Genomic DNA, 17,235 nt, shown 5'->3' on the forward strand with positions numbered 1-17,235 from the left:
CACTTTGATGTCCTCGTGGACACACTGCTGAAATTCCTCCACCAGGATCAAGTCACGCAATGTTTCGAAGTCTTTCCCGACTCCTTTTGACTCACACCACCGATCAAACATGTTTTCTTTCACTCTGGCAAACTCCACATGGGTCTCACTCTCCCTCTTCCTGGCATTCCTGAAGTTTTGCCTGTAAGCTTCCGGAACCAACTCATAGGCTTTGAGGATGTGCTTCTTCAGTACCTCATAATCTGCACATTGGTCCATTGGTAGCGCCGAATAAATCTCTTGAGCTTTTCCCACCAGCACACTTTGCACGAGTATGGTCCAGGCCTCCTCCGGCCAGTTTAATTGTCGAGCCACTTTCTCAAAGTGTGGAAAAAATCTCGCGACTTCCTTTTCACTGAACGGTGGAACCAGCCTCACATGTCTGCCCACATCCCAGGTTTTCTGGTAAGGTGTCGACCGCGTCAGCAAGGGTGGTGCCTCTCCCCGTTCTCTCATTAACTCCAGCTCCTTGAATTTAATTTCTTGCTGAAGCTCCATGTCACGTTCCTTTAATTCCCTTTCCGCTTTTCTCTCCTCTGCTTCGAGTTCCCTTGTTTTCATCCTTTCCAACCTTTCCTGGAGTTCTCGTTCCCCTCTCCTTTCTTCTTCTGCTCTTGCCTTTTCTGCTTTCCTTTCTTCTTCTTTTAACCTTTCCTGGAGTTCTCGTTCCACTCTCCTTTCCTCTGCTTGTTTCTCTTCTCTCCTCTCTTCTGCTTTCCTTTCTTCTTCTTTGATCCGTTCCTGGCTCCGTAATTGCAACTCCAGTTTCCGGAGCTCAACGTCTTCTGGTTCTTCGGGTAGCCACTCCCAGGCTAACTCGTCCCATGTTCCTAATCCCACCATAGATTGTATCACCGTGGCCTGCAACTCTGCCTTCCTCAAATTAGTTCGGACCTCCAAGTTAAAATGTTTGGCCAATTTCAAGAGGTCCGACTTTAGTAACGCTCGGAACTGTGCCTCACTCGGTGTTACCGCAAAGTTCTCTGCCACAAACGCCATGGTGACTATCGTTAACACCTGTTAACCTTCCCCCAAGACTTTACCCCAATTTCCCCCAAAAATTTTCCAATTAATACTTAATTAATAAATTTTAATTAATAAAAATATTATTTTATTATTTTATACAAATACACTTTTAGTTCCCGGACGGGCCCCCAATTCTGTTACGTGGTCCCCTCGGTGAATACCTGGTCTCGGTGACCCCCGGACCGTGAGAGGAACTTCGCCAGAAAGTTGTATTATATATGCGCTTTCGCCACGCAATCCATATGAATTCCACCCAAGAGAAAACTGATGTTCAAGGATATATTTCCATGGAAATGCTACCATACAATTTCAATGATACAACCACGGAGATTTTCCCCGAGCAATCAATAGCAAACAACCATCAACAATTCCCAATCCACAATCAATCCCCTATATGATTAAGATGGCCATCTTATATATGTGTGTTCACTTCGGTACTCACGACCCCCCTTTGGTCTCTGCCCCTCACAATGTCTCTGGGCCCCTCCTGACCAAGATACTGGTCGGCGTCGCCGCACTCGGGCGGTTGAACGAACCCCGGGTGGACGTTGTTCCACCGGGCAGGTATCGTACCAGGCCCCGCGGCTGCAGCCCCTCGTGGCCACGCGAAGCGGGTACGGTAGAGCAAGCCAAAAGCCCCACGCCGCTTGCAAGGCGCGTTAGGCCCCAACGGGCGACCCGCACGCGTCTGTTTAGACGGTGCCGCGAACGGTGCCAGACGCGGGGTCGATGCACGGCCCCACGTCAACTTGACGTCTCCACCGGGCAGGTACACGTCCCGGTAACTCCTCTCGCCAGACGGGCTTCGGAACGCCGCTTTTCCACGCAGCGCAAGGTCGATCCCACCTCTTGTCGGAGCGGGGCGAGGAAGAAGAATCATCCTCCCTTTTCTTCCTCGTGTCTTTTCCTCTTCCGTTTCCGGTCACTTCCGTTTCCGGACACTTTTCAGAAGGGCTCCTGACCCTCCAACCACAACAACCCTTAATCTACTAAACATGGATAAGCAAAGACCTGAATGGTAATTCACATACATTTACATAAATATGTAACACATGGCTCATTGTAAAGAACTCTCCATGTGGAATAATATCTGTTAATGATGATGTCATAGGTGCCTCCATCATGACGTCATAATTCGACAAGTACAAAACTTCATCTGATCAAGATGAAATTTCTTTAGCATAATCTAGGGATAAATTGGTGGAGAAAAAAATGATGATGACGTCATCTGTCACGTGGTTCGGCCGCCATATCTGTTTTAACAAAAAAGCTTTAAAAATCACTGAAAACACATCCTGGCGAGGGTCTGCAATCTCTGATTGCTATTTCTTGTTTTTAAATGGTTTGTGAATGTAGAGCTCTAGCCAGCAGGTCATACCTGTAACACGTTCGTACTCCAATATTTAGGGTTTGACAGGTTGATTCAGAGGTTGCGCATCCCTTTGAAATGTCTTGTCTGGGTTCGATTTCCAACCTGACTATTAACTGTCGGATTGGACCTTTGTAGATGGGGAATTACATCTAAAAGTCTTCTGTCGATGAGCTGAGATGTGAAGCTGGTTACCTGTCCGCTGGCAATAGCCAGGAAGATGTTAAAAATTCCACATTCTCTTTCGACAAAGAGTGAAGGTGAGTTGAAACCGACATCTTGGAGAAAACTCCAAATTCCTATCTCATTGCTCTTCCAACAAAGTCAAAACCCCCAAGGTCCTGGCTTTGGCATCCACCTGACGCAGTGCAAGGCAGAACCTGAAACATGCCCATACCAAATAAAAACAGTAACTCCATTTTGCTTGAATAATTGAGCAATGCTGATCAGTCAAACAACAAACAAATTTCTGCAACACTTTAGGAATAAATATTTATTTCCATGTTTAACGACATCCACAGCGCCACTGGCACGACAGACACAAACACAAAGGGAAGTTTTGGTGATCGGGCCGCACCAGTTTGTCTGTTTCTGTGAATTGTCCTTAAAACTGCCATTTGTTCTATGACGAAAGAGCAACGCGCGATCAACTGCACAACGGCAACAGTAATAAAACATCAGGTCGTTTTTACAAATAGAGAAATATTTCTTGAAAATGTGATAGATAACCGTTTCATATAACCTGGTATTCCTCAAATTATATTGTTGCAGGGATGTGATATGGTTTAAAGGGAGTAATGTAGTATAGTTATTTAATTATTAAATTCTCAGCATTGGGAGTATGGTATTTGTGTACAAATATCACATCAGTGTCGAAGTATGTCTAGATAGATTTTAATTGTGATCCTTCAATCCCCTGTTGTCTCTTTCTTAAATGTTTCTTTTAAAAGTCGTGCAAGGTCCTCAAGCTGATAAAGCTGCCAATTACCAGCAATTACCTCCATCGCAGGTGGAAAATCTGTCGGGCACGGAAAGGAGGTCACTGATCACGAGCTGGGCGGTCATATAAAATTCCGGCAGATGATGAAAAAGAAAAAGGACTAAAAAAGATGGAGAAAAAGCGCTTATGATCGGCAGATTAAAGGAGTCGGAGAACGCTGCAGACACGGACCGAATTGCTCCCGGGAAGTCCTCAGAGAGGAGTTTTGTGTCCGCGCCGAGCAAGCTGAGTCCCGTGTTCCTTCCTTCTTCGTGTTCCTGCCACAATTTCCCCCAGTGTTTCATGATGTCCGCCAAGTGAATGGATCAGGTAAACGGTTAAGCTGAAAAAGTTATCGTGGGCACGGGGGAATCATAACTGTATGATCTGTATCTAATACATTGTTATAGTACAATACTGTACATCGATTCTGTAATTCTTGTGTGCGTGCTCGTCTCTCCGACAATCTCCCCTCCCTCGTTTATTAAATCCGATTACTTCGATGAACTTGTGTCCGCTGGTTTGTGGTTCCTCGTTTGGCTATTAACCCCAGTGTGGTTAAAAAACATGATCGTGGAAAGTTTGTCTTTGCCTCGCAGGATGCTTTAGAAAACCACTGCCGGGTCACCCGAGCCACTGCTCGGGCTTCCATCCTGTTTCGACGGGCGACCCGGACAGACCGTCAGATTCTCCTTGGAGCTGTCTTTATGCTGAAAACCGAAGTAAAGATCAATTCAGCTTTCCCGGTGGACGGCATATGGTCTCTCGCGACAATCCGTCACGAAATTGCTGATGATGCAGGTGCAGGATTTTGATCGAGTCCACCGGTCTACTGTAACATTGGTTTGTCAGGATTGGGATTGGGACACTGGTCTGAATCCGGCGACTCGAACAATATTAACGAGTCTTTGATTCCAGGAGCAGTACAAGCATGCACAACCCCCTCCCCACCCCTCCAGCTCTTCCCCTAACCTCCTCCTCCCATAGCCCTTCCCCTACCCACCCTCTCCCCTACCTGTAACCTCCCTACCACCTCCTCCCCCCCCCCCTTCCTTACTCTCTTCCCCCCCGTGTATCTGCACAGGCATTTTTTTAAGTCGGACTGGACTACGTGCTAATCGTTTGGCTTGTCCACTTACCAAATGCCATGTTCAGAAATACATAAATAAACTGCATCCTCAACCCCCAAGTATCGAGTCCACTTCATAGGTGTGCGGTGTAATAATCATCGAACAAAGCAGACAATACAGGTAGTCTCAGACGCTAAGGAGAACCCCCAAACTCTCAACGTGTAATATGCAATCAGCATTATGACATCATAGCCTAACTTTAAATAATTGACCTCATTTGATGTAATGGTTGGCAAGTACTTTAATGGCCTACTTGTACTCATTCAATAGAGCTGTTAGAAAAAGCCAATCTGACCATTAATCATCGATCAAACGGTATTTAATGGCTCATTGGGTAGGCCTCAGAGCCTTTGGTTCTGGCAGTTACAGCTGTGGTTCCTGCTGGTAGAACCAGGACCTCCTATAGGATATGTACGTATAATTGTAGACTTCGGCTTCAACAATGCTGTCTCATGTTCAAACCCTCAATATATACTCACATCTTCTCCCTTCCACTACCAGGCTATAAGTGTAATGTAATACTAGGCCTGACCCTCCTGCAGCGCCCCCAATAATAATCAATCTCATAATTGGCCTTTTCCGCCCTCGCTGGACTCTCACTAGACTATATTGAAGACATTTCTTGATTTCAAGGAGTCCGCATTTATCGGCAGGTCTGAAGTAAGAATCGAGCCTTGGTGACGGCGGCCATTTTGTGTTTGTCAGGCATTTCGTTTTTGTGGATGCCGGAGAAAACGAACACGACAAAATGCAAAACTAGGATTGTGCAGTTTTAGTGCTAATTCAAGGTAGTTGACAAACAGGAAAAATTTTGATGATAAAAACTTAATTAGAAGTTGACCAACAGGAGACAGCAGGGGGGAATTTGATGGGCCTTTACCCCCCAACTCCGAATTGTGACGTACGCTCGTGTGTCCGAGGACCTGTAAACATTCAAATGTGATCAAGGATCTGGAATCTTGACTTCGGAGGTCTAGATGGAAAGCTCGTGGGGATGTTAAGGCTCAGATAAGTTATTAATGGTATTGTCCCGTCCTCCAAGCAATCCACCAATGACCATCTTCATCACCATGGACCCACTCAAGTTTGTTAAGGCCTCACCATTTTTGTCTTTTCTTTCATGCTTGGCCTAGCATTGCATTTGTCTGAAACATTGTTGATGAATCGTAAATAAATAGTATATCTAGAGAAATACAGTAGACAAGTCGCTTCTGGAGCAGGATTTGTACTCTGTGGGACATGAGTAGCCCACATGATCTGATATGATTTGATCTGCTGGAAGTTTGACTTTGGCCAACTTTGGAAGTTTGACCATCAGATCTACAGATTTTTCTAGAGACTAGATCCTCTGTCTCATGCATTTTCCATTCTTTTCCGGGCAACCCCTCTTTTTGAAAGCACTGTCAATGTTACTATAATGGAGCAAACGTGGATGTCAGCGAAACTCCAAAATCGAGACGTGGCGGAAATATCGCCACCTGTGGTGGTAGCCGGTATTACAAATCATCTTCCTTTGAGAAGAATGCCCGCAGAATGAATTTGAGAATTTGAGAAGAATGCTTTGAGGGTGGGAATGCCCGCAATTATCAACAAAAAAATGCCACCTCGCTCTGTTTCACCACTCGGTCTTCCTCTGCTCTACCTGGCAAACCTCGACTCAAAAGAGAGGGAGAGAGAGAGCAAGGGAGAGAGAGAGAGCAAGAGAGAGAGAGAGAGAGAGCAAGGGAGGGAGAGAGAGCAAGGGAGGGAGAGAGAAAGCAAGGGAGGGAGAGCAAGGGAGGGATGGAGAGCAAGGGAGGGATGGAGAGCAAGGGAGGGATGGAGAGCAAGGGAGGGATGGAGAGCAAGGAGGGAGAGAGAGAGAGAGAGCAAGGGAGGAAGAGCAAAGAAGGGAGAGAGAGAAAGGAAGAGAGAGCAAGGAAGAGAGAGAGAGTAACGGAGGGATGGAGAGCAAGAGATGGAGAGAGAGCACAGGAGGGATGGAGAGCAAAGGAGGGATGGAGAGCAAGGGAGGGATGGAGAGCAAGGGTGAGAGAGAGAGCAAGAGATGGAGAGCGAGCAAGAGATAGAGAGCAAGGGAGGGATAGAGAGGAAGAGAGAGTGGGGGAGGGAGAGCAAGGGAGGGAGAGAGCAAGGGAGCTGACCATTCCTTGATTCAAGGGAATTAAGACCTTGATTCTGACATAACACGAGCTGGCCAACCCTAAAAAGACCATGAAAGTAGAAAATGGTCAGCGTGGGTTTGAACGCGACAAATACCTAACTCACATTGGCATAATTTTGCATTTATTATCCCACGGGTCCTAAACCACAAAAAACATTGGAATGGTATCAAAAGGCAAAGTAAGAATTTTTCGTTTATACTTCATTCGGGTTTGTTTGTGCCCTCTCGTGCCTTTTTCAACAACCCCAATTTGTGATCCCAAATTTCAGGCTATTCCATAGTTAATGGAAACGTAAAACCCCAACATGACCTCAACTCCAACCCGAACTCAAAACCACCTTCCAGGAGGGGGTAAGTGGACATGTGATTCATGGTGACAAAACTATACAAAGAGGAGAAGCAAGATGGAGTTTGCTCCACAGAATCAGTATTAAAGAAATAAATAATTAAAAACACAAGTGACTATTTTTATCCCAATAAAGGCTGGAAGAATAATCAGGACCCGATAGCAGTTGTCAGGATTTTGTATGAAACAGGAAACCACAATCGAAGGAAGTGAGGAAATAGCATAAACTTGGCAGAATCTGTGGAAAGAATCGATGCAGTGAAGGAGCCAGAACGGTCATGGCGTAAATAGGTGACCATCGGGTGTGACCCCCATACGCTCTAACTGATCGTTGGGGGTTCAGGGTAAGGCCGATGAGCGTAAGACGAACTGAGGAGGCCGATGGGGGCCTTGACCGTTGGTCCTTTATATCGGGTATGTCCTAATAATGTCCTTAATGACCCGTCGGCAGATAGGACAGGCTGGGTGTATCTGACGGCGTAGGCGCTCCCCACATTCGAAGCACAAGCACATGTGACCACAGGTGTAAATCACCGAGTCAGCGAGGCGCTCGAAGCAGATGGTGCACTCTCCACGGTTTCCCAGTGCAACTGTGTCCTCGGCTCGCCAAGTCATGGGTGGAAGTGGTGGCTCTTCGTCGGCCGGAGACCCGGGTGCCGTAACTGTTTTGAACACAAGAGGTTATTCTTTGAACTCTCTCCAAGGTACATTCTATCAATCCCTCCATCATGAGGTCTTGCTCCATTTTTCTGCCTTTGGTGTTATCCATCTGTTTTCACATTTTATAATCGAGACACAAGGTTGTCCCAAGGTGCTGCTTACCGAGAGAAGAAGAGGATGAGGAGATAAGTGAGCTTCTATGGCTGGCGGAGCTCTCGGAACAGTCACCCGGAGTATCTGGTGAAGGAAGACCACATCTGACTGGTGGCAGAGGTGCTGAAGAACCTGGTTTATGTGACCCTGAAAAGGAGAGTAAAAGTATGAGATCTACACAAGAACCATGAGAGGTCTTCATTTTTTAGTAATTACCAAAATTGATAAAGTAATTGTAAAGGTAATTGATTGTAATTGATAATAAATCACGGATTGGTAATAAATTGATAATAAATGGTAATACAAGTATTGTAATTTGGTAATAAGTAATAAGTGGTAATTTGGTAATAATAAATGGTAAATTTTGGTAATAAGTGGTAAATAAGTAATTGGTAATAAATTATAGTAATTGATAATAAGTAGATTGATAAGGTAATTGATAAAGGTAATTGGTAACGGTAATTGATAAAGGTAATTGATAAAAGTAATTGGTAAAGGTAATTGTTAATGGTAATTGGTAATTGATAACGGTAATTGATAAAGGTAATTGATAAAGGTAATTGGTAAAGGTAATTGGTAAAGGTAATTGGTAAAGGTAATTGATAAAGGTAATTGATAAAGGTAATTGGTAAAGGTAATTGGTAAAGGTAATTGATAAAGTAATTGATAAAGTAATTTATAAAGTAATTGATAAAAATAATTGGTAAAGGTAATTGATAAAGGTAATTGATAAAGGTAATTGGTAAAGGTGTTTGATAAAGGTAATTGATAAAGGTAATAAAGGTAATTGGTAAAGGTAATTGATAAAGTAATTGATAAAAATAATTGGTAAAGGTAATTGATAAAGGTAATTATTAAAAAATAATTTGTAAAGGTAATTGATAAAGGTAATTGATAATAAGTAGATTGATAAGTAGATTGATTTGGTAATAGTAATTGGTAATGGTAATTGATAAAGGTAATTGATAAAGGTAATTGGTAAAGGTAATTGATAAAGGTAATTGATAAAGGTAATTCGTAAAGGTAATTGATAAAGTAATTGATAAAAATAATTGGTAAAGGTAATTGATAAAGGTAATTGATAAAAAATAATTTGTAAAGGTAATTGATCAAGGTAATTGATAATAAGTAGATTGATAAGGTAATTGATGAAGGTAATTGATAAATGTAATTGATAAAGGTAATTAATAATAAGTAGATTGATAAGGTAATTGATAATGGTAATTGATAAAGGTAATTGATAGCACTCACTGCTCACAAACTCATCTCTTCTCTAAGAAAGTACGAAGATAAAGTAGGTGTAGAACTCCGTCAAGGTCGTAGACTATTTGGGCAAAGAGTGAGACATCGGTTTTATTTCTCTTTAACTTCCGGTGTACTGATCGAGCAACTATGCCTACAAATGGGCACAAGGGTAAGTAATCACGTGACTCGAGGTGACACAAGATTGATGAAGATCATTTTGGAATAGAATGTATTGCTGTGAGTGGCAACTCCTCACCGAGAATTTTCAACGTGTTCTTGACTCCCTGAAGTCCGAACAGCAACCAGAGCAGCTGAGAAGGGTCGACGCACACCAACATGCCCTCCTGCGTTCCGTTTATGCTCAGGTGCACCTCCCCGTCAGGCATGAGGGCAAAACCCAGAACGACCTCTCCTCCACGACCACGCCATGACACTGTAGTGCGCAAGCATCTTACTACATGTTTACGTAATGTCACGGATATTCGAGTTACCAAGCAACTCAAAAGGGAGCTGTATATGTATTGCATAAGCTAGTAGAGTAGATTGTTTGATCATCTGTCTCCTAACCTACCCAAAACCTCACCCCAACCCACCCTTATAAACTCCAGAAATTCCTCCCTTCACTCTTACTTCCTCCCAAACTTCTTTCCCTTCTCTTCGTACTCCACCACATTCCATGACCATTATCTCTCCTTTTTCCCAATTATGATTTCCCAATTTAATTCCACCCAGTGCATACACCATAAATACAAGGCCTGCGTGTCATATTTGTACAAAAGAATATCTGACCTGAGAACAGCTACCAATTTGATATTCCAAAACGGTCTCGGTAATCAATAACCGCTTGCGCCATTATATTGGCAGGAAGTTAGAATTTCAACTCAGAAAGCATATTTGTTGCTAAGCTGCGAATGTCAGTCTGGAATGGTGAATACCTTGGCCATTGTTTCTCTGGAATGAAGCCGGTAGAGGGCACACGGACACCACAACCCAGTACTCACGCCGGTCCACCAGTGAGTGGGCATCATTGGGCAGGTCGGTAGGACTCAGGGTTGCTGGATCACATGATGTCAAGCCAAATGTCAGGGGTTCTCCTGGCCGTGATAACCCACGCACTAGGATGTACACCGTCTCACCTATGGTAATGGGTCGTCCGCTGAAAACAACAGCATGGCCGGGTCCATCGACGCCAGGTTGGTCTGTAGGCTTTCCTTCGGCCTGGGTACGGTCCTCCGAGAGACTAACGAGTGGTCCATGCAGCGGATGGAAAAATAGGTCCTGGGCAAGTGAGTCTGGAATGGTGCAGAGAATTTGTGCAGACAAGGCCGATGGTGTGGCTTGCGGCGACTCCATGTGGGTTTCTCGTAGTAATGCCACCACATCGCCAACCGGTCCGTCACCGTCATGGTCCTGGGTTGGCCCGTGCGGGTAGAGCAGGCGAGGACATAGCGGAAATGGGGAAAGTCGTCTGGAAGGTTTCACGAACGTCGTCTCTGTCCATGGGGGTGAGGGTGAGGTGCAGGAAAGAAAAAGGAAAAGTTCAAGTCAAGCTTTCAAGACTGAGATAACAGCTCTTTGTGTAATGGCTCAATATCTGTCATCCGACCTGTTCGCTCCATTTGTTTTCGTTGCCTATCAAGCTCTTGCTACTTCGGACCTCAAGTGAAATGTGAACTGCAACTTCAATCTCTAAAAATGGCTATGTCTGAACATAATGTTTTTTTTCACTTTACATCCTTGTATGAATCATGCACCATCAAACAGGAAATACAACTAAGTAAGTGATCTTCCCAGTACGCGTAATTTATGTGTAGGTCACTACATCTTGCTATTAGAGGCCCGTGATTGGCTGTGGAACGCGTGAGACGGAAACACACTGTAAGGAAAATGGTCCCAGGAGTGGGATAACTAGTCAGTTCGTTCTTATGATATGATTAGAATAGCTGTGTGCCAGATACCTGGTGCCTAGTTATCTCTTCATCATTCCTCTCATCCCTTTGTAATTTTTGTGTTATATTTCTGTCATTTCTTTCATTATTTTTTTCCCTCCTCTTCTTCTTATTCTTCAAATTTCTTCATGAATGCCCCTCCAGGTGTCAATCAATGCCACTGTGATGTGGACATCTCTCTCTCTCTCTCTCTCTCTCTCTCTCTCTCTCTCTCTCTCTCTCTCTCTCTCTCTCTCAGGGGCATCCATATTATATTACGTATACAGTAGGGGTGCGGCAAGCGGCAAGCGAGTGGTTGCTATATTGAGAAAAGGAAGAGAATGGATGGTTGTAGGGGGAGAAGGAAGGTGAACAGAGGGATTGGATTAATTGAAATCTGAATTATCACTTCAACTTAATGACTGCTTGATTCAATGCCCCCCATCCTGATAATCAGCTGAGAAATGGACTGGAATGATAGCCGAGAGTACGTACACCCATCTGGGCTGTCGAGCCTGTATTTGAATCCCAACTCAGTTATAAGCTCCCATCCCGATGTTTCACATGCAGGGCGAGTCATCGATATGTCTGCCATCCCTCGGATGGACGTTAAAGTGGGTATCGCATCTGCCAGGATTGGTTTGTGGATATTAAAGACTCCCTGGAGTTTTTCACGATGAGTAACTCTATTACTGAGGTTTGAACCCTCCAATCCCAGAACCTCGCCAAACAGCAGGTCCATAAGCTTAGTTATGGTCCCACCATTTAGAGAGGTTCCCGGAATTAAATAAGAGGCCAGATAAGGGGAGTTCCCCCCCTCACCCCCCCCCCCCCCATATAGTACTACCTTAACCTTGGCATAATCGGTTATGCTGGGTCAATATACACTATATATATAATTTAGTCCCCATAATTACCTCCGCTCCGCCATAAACATTTAGGGACGGATTTCGATGACATTTGATGGACAGGTTTGGGGCATGGCAAGCATGAAATAATTACATTTTGGTGAAGATCCAGATCCACTTTGGGCCTATCAGTGGGACACAAAACAAACTGATGAGCCTGGCGGGGGTATGCGCTCTACTCAATGCTAGTTTATAAAGTTTTATTGTGTGCTTTTATACCAGGTAGTGACAAATACTCCAAAGGGCACAATCCTGGACGGGTCGCCACTGACGCAGGATACTCGAATGGCTCATTCATCCAAGTGAGCTTGTACCCATTTTGCTGACCTTGGAAGGATTACAGGCTGAGTCAATCCACTGGTGTTATTATTAATGGTATGACAGGGGCTGAAGCTCAGGGCCCCAAGATCTTAAGCCAGCCACCTTAACAGTTAAGCTAACACCAGGCTTTGTAGTATTCAACAAAAAGAGCAAAATTATATCCTAATAGGCCTCATCAGGAAGTAAGAATGGCTTTAATAGTGACTGGTACTACTTCACTTGACCTACTTGACTTGACCTGCAGCTTCAACCCGGATTCCAACAATGGGTTATGAACACCTTAACCGTCATCCAGATTATGATGACATCTCTGCTAGTCTGGGGTGTTGGAAAGGAAGCTCGCCATCCATGGAGCATTGCAGAGCCGCTCCGACAGTCAAATTCCACGCAAAAGCAACAACTCTCAGAACAGCTGCCAGAGAATGTCAATCGGTTTGCATTGGCCCTCTCTAGGGAGCCGCGAAAGCCAACACTGTACAAAAATAAGCATTTGGTGACAGTGCAGACAGAGCACAATTCAGGAGAATGAGAATGCAGGGAGAGGGACATTATGGTGCAGCTGTAGATTATCATGGAGTATGATTATACTCCATATGTGAAGATGGCATGGGGTAGAATGGCCGCTCATTCAAATGTGTACAAAATTATACTCTTAAAAACCACTATACAGTGAGGTCATAAACATTCAAAAGGCATACCTTATATTCTCGACCGTTTTCATAACTAAAAAAAAATGAACAAACAAGGAAAAGAGCAATCGGAGATTGCAAACCCTCACCTGGATGTATTTTCAGTGGTTTTTAAGGATTTTGTGTTAAAACAAATATGGCGGCCGAACCACGTGATTGATGACGTCATCATTATTTTTTTTCTACACCAATTTATGCCTACATGATGCTCAAGAATTTCATCTTTAGCAGATAAAGTTTTGTACTTGTCGAATTATGACGTCATAATGGAGGCACCTATGACATCATCATTAACGTATTTTATTTCCCATGGAGAGTTCTTTACAATGAGCCATGTCTCAATTTTTTCTATTCAGCGCTTTCCGAGATATAAAGGTGCAAAGTTTTTCGAGTTTTCCAAGATGGCAGCCGAACCACGTGACTTATGACGTCATAATTATCACAAAAAATTGTACAGGTGGAGTTGCACCTATGGTGAAAATTTCCTGTCAATCGGACCAACGGTTGCAGAGAAAATCATATTTATTCTGTGCAGACAAACAAACGGACTCAAATGCAATACCCTCTCCTCTGGCGAAGGTAATAACATATCGAGAGTCAAACAACAGCACAGCCGGGCTTGGATATGCTGAGTGGAGGATCTAGTGTCCCCCTGTCATGTGACCAGATCCTAAGCTCTGATTGGTGGATGTTTGTGAGGGACACACATACATACACCGGATGGACAGACAAATACTGCACCAGACGGCATTGCCCCGATGGGCTACACCGTAAAAATATGGCTGCCGAACCACGTGACCGATGACGTCATCAAAAAAATTATTGACCAATTTATCCCAAGATCACGCTCAATAAATTTCATACTGATCAGATCAAGTGTTCTACTTGTCCATTTATTTGGTATCAGGAAGGGCATCCGGCCACAAAAAAAACGCCTTAAATCTGCCTTTTGGCGATGCAGCGATTAGCTGTTCACCACCATCTCTTATCTTCCCCCATCCAAAACCTTGATCTTTTCTACCCCCATCAATTCACCCCAGATCCACTTTTTTGAAATACCGACTTCTTTCCTGGAAGTGCTTGCAGTGTCCATGTGTGTTTTTTACCTCTCCCAAACCCCCGCCCCCCCCTCCCTTCCCATGCCTCCTCCCCCCAAGCCCTCTCCCTCCCACAGATCTCCCGATGTCCCTGCTCTCCATCTTGACTCCCACTCCCTTTATCATATGTTTTGTGTGTCAGTTTGTCTTTTTGTGATCAATGTTAGCTCTTTCACGAGCCTCGACCTTGTATGCAAAAAAGAAAATATAAAAAAGCGATTACGTGAATCATATCATGGCTCCCACATGCAGGCATGGAAACGGCCGTAAAGCGAAGATGATGATGAATGTATTATAATCTACCAGCAGATAACCCGGGTCCACCAGGCTGGGTTTTTTTTTTTAACGGAATTCGTTTCGAATGGAGTGTGGAATATTTAAGGAGTTTCGCAGGAATATCTTTTGACGGAAAAATGTGACTTCGCTGAACTTTGATATAAATGGGCAAACCTCTGCCAGGCTGGAGAGTTTACATTTTGTATCCCACTGATTGGTCAGATTTGGATCCGATATGAACCAACATCTATTTGGCTTGTTACGTCACTCACCCAACTCAACCACAAGTTTTGCCATGAATCATCCACAACCTTTTTGAGATATCATGCTATATATCGTTTTTGGCCCGATCACTCGGTGGTGAAAAATCACATGAAAAAATTCTCAGATCCAGATTCGGATCCAGATCTTCACCAAAATCGAATCATTACGTCCAGGTCACACACCCAATGTCTCCACCAAATTTCGTCCGAATCCCTCCATAACTTGTTGAGATATCCTGTTCCCAGACAGACAGACAAAAAAGAACAAACAGAGAAGGGGTGAAAACATCCATATTCGGTGGCGAAGGTAATAAATATGCACCATGGTAGAATAAAGACTCACGTTAGTACCTGTCTTGTTTTATTCCAATATTTTTACCTGTTTTGGAGAAAAACAATAGGAGGACTTTACAGCATGTCCTCGAGTCTATACGAGTATTTTATATATTTCTTCGAGATGTGTTACTATATATACTTTTGTGTGCTCCTTTCATGTTCGTCACACTCTATTCTAAAGGGTTCCTGTTATTGTAGAATAATACAAATGGTACTGTTGAGACCGCTACATTAAACTCCAAATCCTGTTAAAAGGTACCTTTATGATCAAATGGAAATGACGTTTTCCAACATTGAAATATTTGTTCCAAGTGAATGGATTATTAGCTCTACATTCCTTTACAGCCTGAATTTAAAATGGATTAAATTGAGCTTTTTTTGTCACTGATCGATACATAATACCACATAATGGCAAAGTGGATTTTCTATTTTTTTCTATTTTTTTTTTACAAATTAATTAAAAATGAAAACGTGAAATGTCTTGATTCAATGGGTATTCAACCCCTTTGTTATGACACTCCAAATTGAGCTCAGGCACATCCAATCTCCTTTGATCATCTTTGAGATGTCTCTACAACTTGATTGGAGTCCACCTGTGGCCAATTCATTTGATTGGACATGATTTAGAAAGAGACACACCTTTCTATATAAGGCCCCACAGTTGACAGGGCATGTCAGAGCAGAAGCTCTACCATTAAGTCCAAGGAACTGTCCATAGAACTCCGAGATATAATTATGAGGAGGCATCGATCTGGGGAAGGGTATAAACTATTGCCAGAGTGTTGAAAGTTTCCAAGAGCACAGTGAGCTCCATCTGAGTGAGAAATGGAAAGAATATGGAACTACCCAGACTCTTCCTACAAATGGCTGTCCGACAAAAATGAGCAACCAGTCAAGAAGGATCTTGGCCAGGGAGGTGACAAAGAACCCAATGACCACTCTGGCAGAACTACAGAGTTCCCTGGGTGAGATGGGAGAACCTGACGGAAGGACAACAGTCTCTGCAGCACTTCACAAATCTAGGCTCTATGGGAAAGTGGCCTGACGGAAGGCACTCCTGTGAAAAAGGCACATGAAAGACTCAGAGCATGAGGGAAAAGATTCTGTGGTCTGATGAGATGAAAATGAACTCTTTTGCCTGAATGCAAAATGCTATCTATGGCTTGCATTCCTAACGTGAAGCATGGTGGTAGCAGCATCATGCTATGGGAATGCTTTTCAGTGGCAGGGACTGGGAGAGTTGTAAGGATGGATGGAACAATTCATGGAGCCAAATACAGGCAAATCCTTGATGAGAACCTGCTTCAGAGTGCAAAGACCTTAGAATGCGGTGAAGATTTATGTTCCAACAGGAAAATGACACCAAGCACGCAGCCAAAGCAACATTGGAACGGCTTCATAACAAGAACGTGAAAGTCCTTGAGTGGCCCAGCCAAAGCCCAGACTTGAATCCCATTGAGAATCTTTGGAAAGACTTGAAGATTGTTGTTCACCGATGCTCCCCATCCAACTTGACTGTGCTTGAACAAATCTGCAAGGAAGAATGGGAGAAACTCGCCAAATCCAGATGTGCAAAGCTGATACAGACATACCCAAGAAGACTCGAAGCTGTAATCGCTGTAAAAGGCGCTTCTACAAAGTATTGACTCAGGGGGCTGAATACTTATGTAAACTAGATATTTCTGTATTTCATTTTTTATAAACTTGTAAAACCTTCTAAAAACATGTTTCCACTTTGTCATTATGGGGTATTTTGTGTAGATCAGTGACAAAAAATTAAATATTATCCATTTTATATTCAGACTGTAACACAGAAAAATGTAAAAAAGTCAAGGGGTGTGAATACTTTCTGAAGGCACTCTAAATAAACACAATCTATAATTAGTTATTTAATAATTCCACAAACACGTTCCCTCTTTGCACTGTGTAACTACCAGCACAACACCATCAACCCTAACCCCTTCCCCCATACCTCACCACCTCACTGTGTTCATACTGTTATGAATTTGGTAATGCAACATCTAGAGCTAGGTAGATCTGAATAGGTAGGTATTCGGCTGTCGTGACAGGGACTCTACATGTAATAAGTTATTGATGTTCAGGCGGTTGTCGGGGTAAGATGTATGAGTGTGGATCTACCTGGAGATTCGAGTGTTAAATAGTGAGGGATTAAAGGTAACGCCCCTGTGAGTATCACCTAGTAATCAAACCTTTGTCCTTTATGGCACTGCAAACCACATAAACATTAGTTAGGTCCTTAGCGCAACATTAAATAATTCCCTTTCCCTGACAAGGACTTCGTATTA

General features: G+C 43.5%; 1 protein-coding gene across 2 annotated transcripts in view; it reads right to left on the reverse strand.

The window, feature by feature from the left end:
- Positions 1-6,814: 6,814 nt before the first annotated feature.
- Positions 6,815-17,235, reverse strand: part of LOC137423795 (E3 ubiquitin-protein ligase NEURL1B-like) — a 128,591-nt gene continuing 118,170 nt past the window's right edge. For both annotated transcript variants that reach the window (XM_068111300.2, XM_068111301.2), the window contains exons 3-6: positions 10,047-10,604; positions 9,368-9,544; positions 7,876-8,013; positions 6,815-7,715 (exon numbers count right to left, since the gene is read on the reverse strand). In XM_068111300.2, coding sequence (XP_067967401.2) covers positions 7,459-7,715; positions 7,876-8,013; positions 9,368-9,544; positions 10,047-10,604 — 1,130 coding nt within the window. In that variant the 3' untranslated portion in view covers positions 6,815-7,458. The remainder of the gene's footprint in view (positions 7,716-7,875; positions 8,014-9,367; positions 9,545-10,046; positions 10,605-17,235) is intronic.

This window comes from Myxine glutinosa, chromosome 3 (genome assembly GCF_964187855.1).
Source record: "Myxine glutinosa chromosome 3, kmMyxGlut1.1, whole genome shotgun sequence".
Taxonomy (NCBI): Eukaryota; Metazoa; Chordata; class Myxini; order Myxiniformes; family Myxinidae; genus Myxine; species Myxine glutinosa.